This window comes from Sparus aurata, chromosome 18, assembly GCF_900880675.1.
Source record: "Sparus aurata chromosome 18, fSpaAur1.1, whole genome shotgun sequence".
Lineage (NCBI taxonomy): Eukaryota > Metazoa > Chordata > Actinopteri > Spariformes > Sparidae > Sparus > Sparus aurata.
The window spans coordinates 28773123-28790149 of NC_044204.1; the positions used below are offsets into that span (position 1 = coordinate 28773123).

At 40.8% G+C, this 17027-nt stretch overlaps 2 protein-coding genes across 12 annotated transcripts in view; one reads left to right on the forward strand and one right to left on the reverse strand.

The window, feature by feature from the left end:
• The first annotated feature begins 1256 nt into the window (after window positions 1–1256).
• Window positions 1257–15516, forward strand: tex11 (testis expressed 11). The gene is made up of 29 exons (XM_030396812.1): window positions 1257–1386; window positions 2640–2752; window positions 3095–3179; window positions 3326–3405; window positions 3490–3570; window positions 3658–3777; window positions 3997–4077; window positions 4204–4289; window positions 4375–4432; window positions 4991–5086; window positions 5199–5280; window positions 5763–5841; window positions 5946–6097; window positions 6242–6327; window positions 6822–6959; window positions 7078–7180; window positions 7299–7423; window positions 7995–8080; window positions 8614–8667; window positions 8745–8785; window positions 8871–8948; window positions 9055–9125; window positions 10840–10953; window positions 11171–11243; window positions 11337–11486; window positions 11588–11696; window positions 11804–11924; window positions 12549–12716; window positions 12814–15516. Exons 1-29 carry the CDS (start codon window positions 1359–1361, stop codon window positions 12883–12885), a joined length of 2730 nt encoding a protein of 909 aa, XP_030252672.1. The 5' UTR covers window positions 1257–1358; the 3' UTR covers window positions 12886–15516.
• The window catches only part of dlg3 (discs, large homolog 3 (Drosophila)), a 91339-nt gene continuing 87568 nt past the window's right edge, over window positions 13257–17027 (reverse strand). For all 11 annotated transcript variants that reach the window (XM_030396818.1, XM_030396815.1, XM_030396819.1 and 8 more), the window contains one exon: window positions 13257–16456. In XM_030396818.1, coding sequence (XP_030252678.1) covers window positions 16350–16456 — 107 coding nt within the window. In that variant the 3' untranslated portion in view covers window positions 13257–16349. The remainder of the gene's footprint in view (window positions 16457–17027) is intronic.

The following is a 17027-nucleotide window of genomic DNA, read 5'->3' on the forward strand; positions in this document are numbered from 1 at the left end:
CAGCAATATTTTAAGTTGTTGTTTTTCCGAGCCAGGGTCATAGACAGAACTCTGCACTAGATGGAAAACCAAAAGACTTCTGGAAACCAAACATGCATCAGATTTGACGTGCAAGTAGCCGGATAGGTTTCCTACAAAAGACTGTGAAGCTGTTCATACAAACAAGTCTTATACAATATTTTGTGTTCGAGATCCCTTTTGTTGGATCAAGAAACACAAATAAAAGAACAAAACAGACAATATGGAAGAAGACAATCCGTTCAAATAAAATATAAATATTTGGAGATAAATGCAAAAAACCTGCCACTGGAAGTCATAGTTAGTTAAAGAACAACAGAGCTCGCTCTTGATAGAGTAAACCTGCCTGTTCTGACTACAAATGGAAAGGTGTCAGATTATCATGTTGATCAAACTATCTGATTACTTTTGTTAAATTGACCCAAAAAGGCTGGATGGAAAAACACGGTACTGGTTTCCAAAAGCAGTGGAGCACATGGACACTCCTCAAAATGAGTCAGGGATGTTGGGATAGTGTTTCATTTAAGTTGTTTATTCTGTGACATATCTGGATTTTTTTTGATAAGTGCAGACGATTGTAGACATGTAGTAGAGTGAAATCAAATGAACACTCAGGCCTTCAGTTTTTGTTTGGCGCTGCAGTTAACATGATTAGTGAGATTAGCTCAACGTTTTAAACATAAAACCATAGTCATTTGAAAATAGTAAAATATCCTAATATTAATAGGGTCATTATCAGATAATGTTCTGGTTCTTTTGACTTGTTCTAACAGAAAATAACACAAATAGGTAAAGGTGGCAATATTCCAGTTACAGTCTATGGGTCTGTCCCCTTGACAGCAGGTAAAGCTATCAAAACTAAATTTAGTTTATTGATAACCAGGATTAACTGCTGCAACTTTGATTATCAAATCAAAACATCCCAGTGAAATAGACCCAATTCTACTTAAGGGGGAAGTGACAAAAAAAATAATATTACATGGTTATCTTTTAATATAATTTTAAGATAGCATAGCTAACAGCAAAATAAGCTAACGCTAATTCTTCATTAAGTCAACTAATACTAACTGTAGCTTAACTCAACCAAGTGTCATTATATCAACCAACATGGTGGACAAGATCAAACAGTCCTACATTTAAAATAAAGCTATGATGGCACATGTACACACAAAAAAGGCAGAGTAAGCTAGCAGCACTAATCCAAACATTAGCTTATTGTTATTACCTTGACGTCTCTTCCCCTCCTGAACTTCGCGGGCTTGTGTCAGCCATCAATCAAACAAGGGGCGGCCGTCAGTAGCTAGCTACCCTGCGATCTGTTTTCAGCTGAAACCCAAAACATGGAGCGGCTTGTTTCAACTGTGAAATGTGAGTAATTATCCCCTTCACTAGGTTTAACTACTATTCGTTTGTTTAAGACGATTGTGGCTGAAACAATTCCAGTTGAGTAAAGCAAGCTAACGTTACTTGCTAAACTTCAAACCTAGCTAATGTTAGGTTCTCCCATTAGCTAACGCTAACTAGCTAAATTAGCTTTTAATGCCCAATAATGTCAGTATCTTCCTTAGTCATGAGCAAATTATGCTATAAAAGTGAATTCATTTTGTATTGGAATTATATTTAATACAAGATGATGACCACATTACACATTATACAATAGATATATTATAGATGATGCAAGCTAACAAGCCTTTTTTGACATCATTATCTAACCTGAACATTTAAAACGAACTATTAACTAACCTAAAGAGAGGGCAATAAATAAAGGTACCCTGGAAACAAAGACAATTGGCAGGTCAGTTAAGAACTTTAATAAACTGAACTTATTAGGTGCATCAAACATTTTCTGATTAGGCTTCTCAATTTAAAAAGAAAAAGGTTTGACACTTGTGTATTTCATGTGTTTGAATACTTCGGGAGCTTGCATTTGTGATATTGGACCAATTGAACAATCAGTGGTCAGCTACAACATATTAACATTTGTAAAACGTGTATTCCTAAATATAAGCTACCATACCAAATATCAATTTGAGTTCTTTTACCACAAGAGACACATTAGAAATTGGTATTGGCTACTGAGATGCAAAACAATTTTTTGGTAACCATTTGACTTATTTCAAGAAACTAGAGTGGTGCTCAGTAGAATGCATACCTCCGCCAAGGCCCAATAGTCCACTTTTGTAGTCACTCATGGATACAAGCCACCTAGATATGGCTTTTTCATCAAGATCCATGCATTATTCCATGAGGATTTAATGCAAGTGACAAGAAAAAAACTCCTTCACCCATCTCGCCATGTCTAGAAGTGAGTTAAAAAAAGAATCCAGGTAAAAAAAATTGATTGTTTTCTTACTCACTTCAGTGATACAATACTTTGTAGGCTAGTGCTTATGTTTCTGTTTAGAGCATTTCTTTTATGGGGGTATATTTATTGTGTATTGATTCTGAAGGCATCCAAACGGTAGTGATGAGATAATAGATTTCTCTTTTTGCCTCCCATGTTAAAAAAATAGTCGCTATATGTATCAGATATCACAGACCACTTGTTTGGATTAAATGTCTGTTGTTGCCCTGTTTGTGTCCTGTTAACATGTCTTTATATTGCTTTTATCCAAACAAAGGTCTCATTGAGCACCTGCTGCAGAAACATCTGACAGATTATGAAGAGGTGATACAGAAACTTTTCTCTGAAGTCTCTGGTCTGGAAGAATTGCCCAAAATATCAGATCCACAGGTAGATACAAGTTTGTGAGAGTTGACTATAGTTTGACTGTAATATTAATTAAACAAAACATCCTACATTTAAAAATTAGCAAACTGTCAGATGAGAAGAGAATTTCAAAAATTTATCAGTTGTAATGCTGAACTTCCATATGTTACGCCAACAAGTTAATTTTTATTTCGTAGTGTTGTGTTTTTTCATTTGATATGTGACCATATGTAACACTATGTAACCACAATTTATATGATTATCTGTTAATTAGTCAGAGATTATTATTTGAAAGATAGTTGGCAAATATAAGTTGGCAGAATTTATAAGATGCTTGGTTATTTCTTTCTCCTACTCACATTACAGCTTGAGGAGTGTGCCATCCAGCTGTGGAACTGGGCAGTCACTAAGAATGTGGGCACGACTATAACTAAACACCAGAAAGCCAAAGGTAAACCTTTACTTACCATATTTACTTAAAAGACAGTTTTACTGATCATCATGATGAAAATATTCACATCATCTGAAATGTTGACACAACGTAGGCATGTCATGCTCGTGTCACGTCGCGTTCAAATGTTCTCACCATCCTCACAGTGCGTCATGTCGCATGCAGTCTGCTGTACTGCAGTGAGCCTGAGCAGCCAACAGAGGGCGTCATCCGCAAGCAAATCCTGGTAGGAAATACTGTAGCCACCCTCAGTGAGAGCTCAAACATTTCAGGATGAGGAGGTCTATTTGTCACTGTCTAATCTTTACAGATGGCCAGCAAAACAGGGAGAACCTGGCTGGACTGCAAAAATCCCCAGATGGCAGATTACTTCTTAAGACTTGCTGTCAAGGTGAAGAAAAAAAAAAGAATACTCAAACCAAGAGATCAGAGAGAAATATGGTGTCCTAACAAATTATTCAACATAAAATACCCTTAGAGTCTGGAAACCCTCTATAGCCAACTAACGTCCAGAGGTGATGGCGCAGCTGACATCACTTCATCCAAGGGCGATGTAGAGAAGGATCTGCTTCGAATTCTCTCGTGTCAGGCGGAATCGGTGAGCTGTGGCGCATGTGATGTTCAACACCTTCAATGTGAATATTTGTTCTTGTGATATTTGGCAGCTGAGGAAGTGCTATTCTGACAGACTTGCAGTGTGAAGTGTGAGACAGCTAAAATGTGAACTGAGAAACAATGAGAGGGGGGATCATATTCGGTGCTAATCAGGAATGTTTTATTGTTTGCTGACATTTAATAGGAGGTCTGTCTTTTGCAGGCCATAAGTCAAGGCAACCATCGTGAGGCTGTGGCCTATGTGCAGCGCTGTAGAGACATGCTGCTACGCCTACCAAAAGACGTAAAATAAAACAAAAAAATCTCTGTTTTCATAACAACACTTTATATTGTTGTTTCACATTTAGAGCACATATTGCTGTTAGAAGTGAGGGGGACGTTAACTGTGAATGTATTTTTTTCAATGCAGACTGCATATCTCTCCCTAATGTGCTACAACTTTGGAGTAGACACTTACAATGTGAAAAAGTTTGAGGACAGTGCATTTTGGCTCAGGTAAATATAGTTTTTAATTACATTTTTACAGGAAATGGCTGTGAAAGATGCAATGTGAAAGGGATTTGTTTTTTTTCTTTTCCAGCCAAAGCTATGACATTGGGAAAATGAATGAGAGATACGCTCCTGGATCTGAAGTCCAGGTAGGACAGTGAAATAAAGAAGCTGCGTTTCCACCCAAAATGTCCATAATTTTTTATTCTACAAACTAGTTTTCAAGGAATTAAAGTTTCCATCATCCCATTGTTGTCTGAGTTTCCATCACAGTCTAAAGACCTGCAAAGATTCGGCATAGTAGTCCGCTAACGAGTGAAGAAATTGATGGCTGTCTTTACTCATCACTTCTTTGTCACCAGTCCATATCATAATTGTGCTTTCTTCTCCATGTTGCTGTGTCAGAGCACAATGAATGAAAAACAAACTAATTTGCATATGCAGTTTTTTAAAATGGTGGCTGAATTAAAGCACTCAACCAATCAAAAATCATCAGCACTGCAAGCTGCACCCTCAAAGGTAGAATAATGTCCAGTGTTCAATTTAAGGCCTGGGCCCTGTGTTGGAAATGCACAGAGTTCCTCCAAAGTTTCACAGTTCCTGGGGAAAGTTCCAGTAGGAAAAGTCCAGTCTTGTCTAGTATGCGAAGTTGAGTGGAAATGAAAATAGTTATTTGTTTTAACTGTCTTTGTGTTTCCTCTCAATAGGCCAAGGTTTTGAGGCTCCTTGCCACTGTTTATTTAGAATGGGACTGTGAGAGGTTTCAGGAGAAGGCTCTCAACGCTGTCAGCTTAGCTAACAAGGTGGGATAAGATAAATAATTTGCACATTGGAAATTTACATATGCATTTTGAAGCATGCGAAAGAAAAAAAAAGCTGAGCCGCTCTGTACCGAATGACACTGCAATTTGGCAGGAATATGTGAGTGCATCTGGGCTGTACTTAAAGATCAGAATACTCCTGAGATGTCGGGCCTCAGACGATCACATCAGAGCAGGTTAGTCATTACCCGACCTCATTCAATTATTCATGCAGAACTTCATTAATGTGGGCTGCAGTGCGGTGTCAGTGGTCTGGGAGGTGAGAGAAATAGATTCAAGAATGAAATGTCTCAAAAATGTCTACTGATGAGTTTTAATTTCTCCAGAAATATGAAGTGTGTACAGTGAGCAACAGTAAGTACATTAACCACTCCTGAGGCTTTTACAAGTCAGGTCAGGTGTTCAAAGATGTTGTGAGACCCTTCTAAGTGTTACTGTGTGTATATTTTCCATCGGCATAAGGCTGAGTAGATAACAACTGCATTTAATTTTTAGGGTGAACTTTTCCTTACGATCTTTAGGACTGAAGGCGGTGGTGCTCTTACCGGCATTGTCCACACAGACCACCATAATCAATGAAAACTGAAGAGTCCTTGTAGCTGCTTTAAGTAGATTTACATTCACATTTTAAAGCAGATAATTAAAAATTATTTTTCAGGACTTAATGAGATGCTGGAAGTTAAGATTTCTCTTGAAGTGTGTCTGAGCACAGTGAACATACTCATGTCTGCAGACAGGTAAAAACTCTTCTCTAGTACTCTCTTTTTTAGAATATACACATTTTCTTTGAAGGAGGGACTTGCTGCTCAACTCTGAATGCTCTCTGCTCTGATTTTTCTAGAGAAGTGCTTGCATTTGAGTATTTGAAACGCGTGTGTCAGCACTTTGAGTCGTCCCCTGACCTGGGAACTGCTCTTGTCTTGCACGTTGAGCTGCTGCTGCAGAAAGGCAAGGAGCTGCTGGGCAAACAGAAGATAGAAGATATCATCACTGGTACTCTATTTTTGCATTCCGGTTGTAGCACAAGCCTGATTTTAATTAAAATGACATGATGAATCTTGTAGCAATGTAGGCAGTGTGCTCTAGATGTTCCTCTGTGTGACCATTTTTAGTATTATTGGTTCTCCACCCACACAGGCCATTACACAGGAAAACAGCTGACTCCACAGGCCCTCACATGTCTACATGTCATGCTGTGGGATAAAGCCTCCAAACACTTTGAGGTATGCCAAACACAACCTTGTTTATCCTCAATATCACAGGATATTTTATAGTGTATGTACACTTGTGTAGTTGTCAGCATGTGATCAGCACTGTTGCCTCATAGCAAGAGGGCTGGTGGGCTGTTGTTGGCCCACCTGTCTCTGTGGACTGTGCATGTTTTTCTCTGTGTTTGTGTGGGTTTGCATCGGGTGCCTTGGTTTCTTTAACTACCATACACTGCTGAATGTGACCTCTGCCAGTAGATTTCCAGTGATTTTTTTATTATAAAGATCAAATCTAACCTGCTGTCAAGGCTGGTGTTTGAAAACAGAACGGCATGCATGTGAGGAATACTCCTTTGAATGAGGTTCTGTCTTCAGAACCAGTGATAGTCTCGGCCCCTTCTTTGTAGCTGCCCGCTGCCCCTAAATGGTTATGATAGGTACAATGCAGAGGTTTACTTCTCACACAGGGATAAATAACGGTTAAAATAATGCTCTATCTATCCTTCCAGGCCAGGGACTATTCTGAAGCTCTTCAGTGGTATAACTACTCCCTGAGTTTCTTTAAGGCCGGTCAAATGGATCCCAACTACGCCAAACTGCAGAGGAACAGAGCTTCCTGTTTCCTGCAACTTAAACAGCTGGAAAAGGTGAGACAACTTGAGCCACAACAGCAAGTCGGGGAGATAAAAGTCTCTTTCAGGAGCAGAACTCTGCAGCCACAATATTGCATTTATATACCTTATGTCATTTATGTATGCTTGTCAGGCCAAAGAAGCAATTAAAGAAGCAGAGAGATGTGACCCAGAGAGCATTTTCACTCAGTTCAGTGTTTACAAGATTGCAGTGCAGGAGAACAATGTGGAGAAAGGTACTTTAGCTGTGAGATGAATATACAGTAAGCATGTAGCTTAGTAGTGTTCGAATACAGCTACATTTTCTTATCTTGCATATTGTCTGTGGTGTTGAGGCTGATTATTTCGCACCAGCTGCAGATGCATTGAATGCCATGGGACGTCTGTCCAAGAGTCCTGTGGGCAGTGAGGACGGACTGCTGGTGTCTGAGAACGCTGCTTCCAATCTCCTCAGGCTGGCAGCTCAGATTGCTTTAGAGGTAGGTGTCATCAACAGAGGCATTACATGTTTCGTACACCAGAAGTAGTTATTTTTTCCATTTTGTTATGATTTTTTTGTGTCTGTTAGCATCCAGAGTGAGTTTGCTTGTTTCAGTTTAGTTTTTATTGTTTATATGATGAAGACATCACCGTCTCACCACTCCTTATGCTTGTTGCACTAAAACTAAAGACATCCTAAAATCCTAAAAAGATCAAACATGATTATGACTACCTCCCCAGGCCTACTGCACATAAACATACAGTATAAATTTAGAAGTGTTGAACTTCACGATTCATGTACAAATAGAATTTAAGTTACAAAAATCAAAACAAACACAGCTTTGTGGACGTTCCCTTCCCACGCTACAAACAGCAAACATACTGGACGGCAGCTAGTTATTAACATTTTCTGAGGGTAAGTAAGGTCTTCAAAATGTTGTTGCTTTTCTTTTTATTTATAAATAGAAAATGTGAGGGAATCCTATCTTTAGTACACTGTGTGATTGTGATGAATATGACCGGTGGGTGGTGGCATTAAAGACAATGAGGATGTTTGTTCCCCTGTGACAGAACGAACAGCAGGAAACCGCCATGAAGGCACTGGAGAGTCTGTGTGAAAACTCCAAAGATGAAGCTGAGGTTCTGACTGCTCTCAGGTCTGTGACAGCTGGAGTATAGTCAATGAAGATTTTAATACCAAAATAAATAATTTATTTTGAAGCCAACAAAATGTTTTCACTTGAGAAGTCCACATACGTCAGAAAGCGTAACAGACATGGCTGTGAGAGACATGGACACATATGGACACTTCAGTAATCAATGTGTTTTATCAAGGAAAACATTTCCAATTACCAAAGCAAGAACTTGCAGGTTGCCTTCGGAAAAGAAACGTTGAATTACAGATACCACATTTTTTATTTTCGTATACTTTGAAGCGTTCAGTGTTCATGTGTTGAGACCGTGTAAACAAAACATGATGGTGGAGTTTCACACATAAAGTGACAACATTTAGTGGAGATGGCTTATGTGCTGAGAAATTGTAGCGAGTCTGTTAGCTTTCCCGTACACCTCTATGATCCACTGACCTATATTCCCCTGCTTCTCCAATGAAAGTGTGTCTCTGTATAATACAGTTAGTAGGTGAAATAAAGGAGGTCAACACCAGTTTTCTCCATTCATCTTTTTATAGGTGTTTGGTTCGACTTGTGCTCTCCACATTGGAACAACCGAGTGATGAGATGAGGTGAGGGGAAGTACCTAATAAAGGTATATAGGTTTACTGATGCTGTTAAATTAACTACCTTACATCTCTACATGCAGGAATGAGAATGTCGATGTCCTGCTGCCATATCTAAAAATGGGTGAGTACATATGCAAAAGCCTCAGATTGCATTTTGGTACAGTCTCAGGTACAGTATCTAAATGTTGTGTTCGCCTCCACTGCAGCTCAGCAGAAAGTTTCACACCAGACTCGCTTGACTGCTGAGCAACGCACAGAAGAAGCTAACTGGTTCAGGAAGATTGGTACTTAGACTAACTTCAGTCAGACATGGTATGCTATCACTTAAAAACCTGCAGCACCTTCATCTTGACTGTATGTATGCATGTGTTGTGTGTGTTCTTGCTACAGCATGGAACTTGGCACTGCAATGCGAGAGCTGCCCTGACAGAATGAGGGATTTCTTTGTGCTCTCATACCAGGCAAGTGTCCTTATTAGCTTTGTCAGGTGAATTGATCGATATCTACAGTATGTGGGTGTAGATCAATAACTCCAGAACAGGGATTTATTGCTGCTTTAGAAAAATAAACATCACTTTAAGATAACGAATCATAGTGACTACATTTACAGGCAAACTTCCAGTATTCCAAATTTAACGTCACGTTTAACACTGTATTCAGTTTCAGGCCTCATTCTGAAAGTAGCATTTTCTGAAATATGTGGATTATGTCAATAGAAAGAAATATGTGAAATCAGCAAACACTTTGTTTTAAATGTTGTTATAAGTTTAAATATATATATAGTAAAACACAGGAGTCCAACCCCTCTGATGTTGCTACTGTGCTTATTTTATGAACCTTGAAGCTTGGCTAGCATCTTTGAGAGCTCCCCAAGAGTGGCAACTTGGACTAACTGCTAGGTAAACTCCAGCTTTTTTTTTAGTTAGTGGCCCAACAGGTAAATTAGACTTTGGTGAAAGCGCTGTTATTAACTACAGTAGATATGAAAGCATAAAAACAGCATTTTAGATGACAGGACTGCAACAGGATCTAGGATCATTCGTCGACATTGTGTCTCAATTGGGGCTTTTACCACAGTTTGTGCCACGGGGCCTCTTGCCTGTTTATATCATGTTGCCATGGAGGCGTTGTACACAAACCAACTAGAAAACTCTTTGCAAGGCTGGGTAGAGCCGCAAGCCATAAAGAAAAGCTCATAATACTCAACAGAAGGAGAAACACAACTTATTTGAAACATTATGAAAGACAGGTTTTTTGATCAGTTGCTATGCCGTCCAAAGGTGGTGAAAGGAATGAAAGAGCAAAGCTGTGTTTGCATTGTTGAACAAATCTGCCATTAGTGGGGACATCTTACTTTGACACCAAATGGCTCGAGCAGCACCAGCTGTTCTGCTTTATGGAACATTTATCTGAGTATGCATCCATGGTCATCTCTATCCTTTGACCTTACCCTTATCAGAATGCGTGTGCTTGCATGTGGGTTTTTTACTGTACTTGATTTAAGTACATGCACTCATGTCTAAGAAAACCCCACACTATTACAAACATTTGCTGTTGGAAGATAAAGTGGGATGAAGTAACATCAAAACATAAAAAATTTATGTTAAAAGAGGAGATAATAAGACACCATCACATCAAAAGCCAGTTGCTGTGTCTCAATTCAGGGTCTGCATCCTTTGGAGGCCGCATTTGAAGGTCAATTATGTCTTTACGCTGCGTGAAGGCTGTCCTAATCCGAAGGCTTCTCAAAATGCTCCTTCTTTTCCCTCTTTTTGGAGGACGCAGGGCTACTATCCTTTGTGGCCTCACATATTCCAAGATTCTTTACGCGAAAGAGAGAAAATGGCGACATCACGTTGTGTAGATCGTCACTTTCACGGGCCTGGATGGCAGAAACCTTGACGTAAGGGTAAAACATCTGGTGACGCAACTAGGAAGTGCTCCAAAGGCTAGACCGTCCCATTTAACAACGGCTGATGCAGTTAACAAGGTCTCTTCGAAGGACTCGCCTTCGAAGACCACAAAGGCCGGGTCCTTCGAAGGATGCAGACCCTGAATCGAGACACAGCAAGTGTCTTTTTCACAATCAGTGTGGAGGCACAGTAATTGAGAAAGGCCGTACTATCACACACTAGTTCCTTTGTCATACATGTGTACGTCTGCATGAACCTGCAGCTCTCCCAGCTGTGCCCTCCTGATCGCACACTGCTCATGGGCCAGAAGACGTGTCTGCTCATGGCTGCCGCTGCCTCTTTGGAGCTCTGCAGGAAGTCTCTTCTCACTGACCAGGTGCGCCACCCACTCCCTCTGCACATCTCCTACATTTAGCACGCTCTCCATCCACATGGATGGAAATTTACCAAGACCAGAAGGAGAAGAGAGGTGACTAACCACATTACTGGTGCTGGCGTAGGTGTTTCATTTTAATCCCTGCCTTTGAAGAGGAAGTGAACACTAGATGGCGATGATGAATCCAGAATGCTTGTTCTGTGTTTTTGGTTCACAGACTGAGGTGCTCACTCAGGCACTGGAGCACATTCAGACCTGCTGGGAGGTCTGGAAAACCCTGAAAGCATCGGGTATCTTAAGCAGTGATGAGCCACATTTATTTGCACGTCTTCACATGAATCAAAATAAAGCTAAAGAAATGTTTTCTCAACTAATATTTGCAGGAAACTTCCCAACGGACCCAACAGACACACTGCTGCTGCTGTATGAATTTGAAGCCCGTGCTAAGCTGAACGACCCAAAGGTTGAGACAGTACTGGAGTCAGTGTTGGATCTTGAAAATGTTGAAACCAAAGTACTAGAGACCATTGCAGGTAACAACCCCCTGCTGCATTGTTCAATCATCTCTGCTGACATGTCTACAGAAACGGACACGTTTTCGTATTTGCTAGCATCTTTTTTTTCTTATTTGCAGCCTTAGCCATGGAGCCTCCAGCCCACTTCCCTCTGCTGAGCAAGAAGGCCTTGAGGGTCGCTCTCTCTCTGCACAAGAAACAACCACAGGCGGACCTGGACCGCTGCAGGCATACCCATCATTACTCACAGTTGATTCACCATTCATTCCCACAAAGCTCACATTAGGATATAAAGGGTTTCTGATTGTGTGACTCTTTGTGTGCTCCTGTATCAGCATGTGCGTTCACAGCCTTATCAAGCTGTCCCTCCCGAGTGGCGTATCAGAGGTGGAGGCCCATGTGCTCGAGGAGGTGTGGGACTACTACGAGGAGGCCCTGTCCATCATCGCAGCCGCAGTAAGTCGGCACCAATCGCACATCGCCATCCCTCGGCTCCCACCTCCTGTTCCCTCCAGCAGAACTTCTCCCTGCTATATAATTAACCCCCTCTCCTCCACTCCATGCCTGCCTGCTGTTCTGGAAGCCTCTTTTTATCAATGGGCTTTCAGCTGCACTTCAATTAGCAGATGCTTCCATTCACCACCCCCTTCCTGCCAATTTGAATGTTAATGTGCTGTACAAGTCATCACACTGCCGGTGAGCTGCAGCTCTGAAAGAGGCATCAAATTATTGAGACATTACACCGCTTCAGAGGCAGTGCATATTTCCCCTTTCAGATTGAGTTATTACTCGAAAGCTGTGGAATTCTTTGGATCAAAGTGAAAGCCCAAGATTAAAGTGGTGAAAAACGAATGAAACTTTAGAAATGATAAGACCTCTGAGTTTGTTTACGATCTGTTTAAGCACGAGTAAAGGTTAACATACAGCAGAAGAGGATTGGATGAAAGTTACTCACAGGATTTTTCCACTAAAAACACAGATTTCCTCCCATACTTCTCTCACATCACTTGGCTCAAGTGAGTCACCCAGGTGGCCTCCGTTAAATGGCCTTTTGAACATCTTCCTGCTTTTTCTCTGCAGCCGGACGACTTCCCAGAGATGGAGACCCTGTGGTTGCTGACTCGGGCTTGGAACACAGGGATACTGCTGTACAGCCTGGCTCAGTACCCCGAGGCTGAGAAGTGGTGCGGCCTGGCCATGAGCTTCATCCGCCACCTTGGATCCCTGCAGGAGAGCTATGAGACACAGGTACAGAGCTGATGGAGGGGAAGGAAGGGGAGACTGAATCATCCTGTAATTACAAACCTTTAAGATCTTTTGAAGTTATACAGTTGTTTACCCACAGATGTCTGGACTCTACAGTGAAATCCTGGACAGGCTGGACAAAGCCAAGAAGAACATCATCATGGAAGAATAACTGAACCGAGGCAGGTCTGCCAGATGTTAACTTCCTGTTCTAAACACTCAGTTTGTTGCAGCTTGATATTTTTAACATCGTAAAATGTTCCATCAAATGCTCCATTTTGATAATTTGTTGCTTTAAATGTGTTTAATTGTGGGACGCCCCAGTAGACTTGTGGTTAAAACACATGCCACGTTTGTTCATATTTTAGTTTTGGCCTGAGACTTCGCTGCGTTTTCCCTCCCTCTCCCTCTCTAATCCCATGTTTCCTGTCCTCTACAGAACCTGAGCTTTGAAAAAAAAAAAAAAAAAAAAAAAGATATTGTGATAATTTTCAAAGCCACTGATTCATTAAAGCAGAACAACAAGCACATCGAAATCATAACTGAGTCACATATTTTATTTTCAAACAAATAAACTCTTGTCAAGTCCCAAAATAAAACCCAAAACAAAAAGTTGCAGGACTGTGTTCCCTCATGACTAGGACAGGGAAGACCATGAGGCCAAGTGTCCTGATAGGCTGTACCACCTGCAGTGACAGGAAGGAAACTACTGTACAATCAAAGGGTTCATGTTTGCAAGCACTTACTGCACAGATGTGCTAGAACATAAACATCATCACCCAAAAGTACAAACAAGAACCCTGACCCCCCCACCCAAAAAATAAAAAGCATATATGTCATCATTTCTCTCATCAGAACAAAGACCCTCATCAATTATACACACACAGAGGCATTCAGGTTCCATCTCGTTATATACCACAACCTCAATGGAAAGAGTAAAATGAAATCAAGTTCTTTGGGCTTTGACATGGCTGACTGAGGTATGAATACCACACACATTGTTAACAGTCAGCTGTTTTTCAACTAAACACCAGAGAGGACCAATTCTAAACTTCTAATGATGTATTGATCAATGCTCCTGGTTTCTGTGATATTGTGTAGGTTTCTGCCTGCATCTCTTTTTAATTATTTTACAATATATTTTTTAAAATCTATACACCCAGACACGTTCCACAAGAAATCACATGTAGACAGGCCCTACTTGAAGGAATCGAATTCCCGACTGACTAGTTAAGTTTTTCCAATAGGCATTTGAAGAGAAATACCAACAATACAGCACATTTGTATGGAAATTATATCTCAAGAGTAGCTCAAACTTTACTTACCTGACATTTGTGGTCTATAAAACATGTTTGTCCCAGTTTGATTCACACATGCATGAAGCACAGGTGAGGGGGATCTGCTGGGGGCTTATTTACATTGTACAGCTACCACACCCTTTGAAACAGTCTGCAAGCAGTTTATAAATGGCTCTGTTCCCTTCGGTTATTCCCTGAACTCTGGTTTTGACACAGGTAATGACAGCTGGTTTAGCAGTGGTGCCTGGCAGGTGGGGACACCTGTTCAGAAAATGCCTGCAGGTACAGGTGCTCTGTGGGTGGGAGAGAGCACGGGGGGGACCCAGAGGTGTAGGTTACCACTTCCTGTTGGGTCCGGCTCTCTGAAAAGAAGAAGAAGAAAAAAAAAAAAAATCTCTTTGCACTCGTCAAAAAGTGGAGGAGAACGTTCACGTTGAGGGGCCTCAGCGCTCCTTCTTCGGACGTGCTCTCTCTAACGTACAGTGCCAAGATCTGCATGGGAGGGTGGAGCAGGTCATTTCAATCCTGGTGATGTCAAACAGCCACCTCAAAAGGTTATCACACCGATGGCATTGAACAAACTCCCTGCCTCACGAAAAAAGAGAAGACACATAATACAGCCCGATTACACGGTTTAGTTGAAAACGCCTTTAACGCAGCGACAGTACTGTTAGTATTCGTGTTCTTTCACATTTGACAGCTATGAACTCTCCGTGTCATCGCCCAAACATGGCCCTTTAGTCGCAGGGGTAAATGGTATCTGTACGTTAAGATTCCTGAGCTGGTCTAGCTCACCCCAGACACACTTAGAGCTCAACACAGTGGTTCAGCACCTGCCGACGACAGATTCATATAGATACACAAAGCATATAGGTTAAATCAAACCCAACTTTAGTGTTATTTTTGGTAGGGGGACAGGGGGACAATCCAAAACAGGTTATATCGACTCTTTAATTGTTAGGACATCCAATACAATTATTGTCTTGTTCAACCCGTTTTAAGGCCACCATCATGGTGGCAGATAGGACAGTACCATGTGACCATTCAATCAGAAGAGAATCCTCTTGGAAGGCAGAGAGTGTAATAGGGTGGTCTGCTGCTCAACATGAGTTAGGAGGCTCTGGCTGTTCAAATTGTGATCCAAATGGCCAAATTCTTCTTTTAAAATTACACAGGAAGGAAGGTTGGAATACAGGGGAGAAAAAGGCGCCCACAGAGGTGAGACTTAGTTTTATCTATTGCACTCAAGTCAGGCCCCCTGGTGGTTGGAGGACACAAAAAAAGTAAGAAAAGATGAGAATGTTTCCTCTCTTTTCCTTGCCAATAATGTGCAGCCTCCCTAACAGACAACAGGTAGTCACAAAACAGAATTTGTATTTGATGTAAGGCAGTTTGGTGTTTTGCAGAGAGCCCAGTTACACTTCTCTACCCCCGTCCTTTACACAGAGCAGCTAAAAACCACAAGCAAAAAATCCCACAAAGAAAGAAAGAAAAAAAAAAAAAAACTAAAATGAAATCTAACAGCCCTCCAAATTGACAATTCTAGTGAAGTGTAAAATGTGTAGTTTTTAATATGTAGTAAAATCTCAGTGGGATTTTATCATTTATCTTGTGATTTCATAATATAAATGTAGAGATTCACAACGCTTTTCTTCCTCTTGATCTGCCTCCCGAGATGTCTTTATCAGCTGCAGCACAGACAACTGGCAGACGACCAAACAGCAAGCTGGTTTGTGATAAATAGATCACCAGTTTGTAGGCTCCGCTAATTTCCTCAGTCATTATAAACAAGAGAGATGACTCCTTGAACAGTACCATCAGCAGGGCTCGATTTTATCCAGTCTTTTTAGAAAGAAAGAAAAAAAAACCTCAATTGGTCTTCACTTCTCATCTCGCGTGTCTTTTTAAATGTGATTTGATGAACATTTACAAAGTGTTCCAACTTGGTAAGATTTGTCTCTGTTTCCCTGCAACTTCTTTTTGAATCCCAACTCCTCTCTCTCCAGATTTCTGTAAAACATTCTGATCTTCAGTCAGTCTCAGTTCACAAAAGGATTTATTCCTTTTCCCTTTTGTTTTTCATTTGACAAATTCCTTTGGAATGGCATTTCCAGTCTTGAATGGATTTGTTGAGAAACTCATGCAGGGGTGTGCACAGTCACAGTAATGGTGATAAGACTTCTTTTTCATTTAGAGAGTAACATAATGATGACACTAAAACTTGATATGAAACATATCTGCAAAAAGGAGGTGAGGAGGGGGGCTATTTGGGCTTAGGTGGGGTCTCTGGGAGGCAGGAGGGGAGCTCTGCACCAACGCAGAGGGGACGGCAGGGAGCTCAGAGCTTCTCTGAGGAGGGGATCCAGATGTAGGGACCAGACTGCTCCTCGATGATTAGCTTGATCTTGTTGTAGATCTCCTCTAGTGAGTCACCCTGTACAATAGCTGGAGACACAATGACAGAGTCAGAAGGATCAGTTGGTTGCATCAGAACTGGAGTTGAAATGATCCCAATGGTTGATTCAAACGAAAATGCCACATATTTGCTGTACATGACATAAGACGATGAAGCTGGGGTTTATGAAACTGAAAAAATGTCCCTTCTAGTTAAGTTGATAGAGAAACGAATCCCAATCAACTGGAGCCGATTGACAGAAAAACAATTTTTCAGGTTTTTCATACCTGAATAATTGTTATACGCTCTTTTGAACAGGCATGATAAACATCTGTATCATGCCAGGAATCTGCCGATGACTGTCATGATAGATTGATAAGTTGTTTGGTCGATAAAATGTCACAAAATTGTGAAATAAAAAAAAACTATCTTTTTTTTCAAAAAGCTTAAAATCACTTCCTCAAATGTCTTGCTTTTTTACCACAACCCTAAAAATATTCAGCTGGAATTTTGGCTTTTATTGGAAAAAACAAAATAAAAATCGATTCCTGACTGAATCTCCTCAGATTTTGGACTTGTGGTCAGACAAAACATGCAATTTAAAATTGACGGATCAAATTA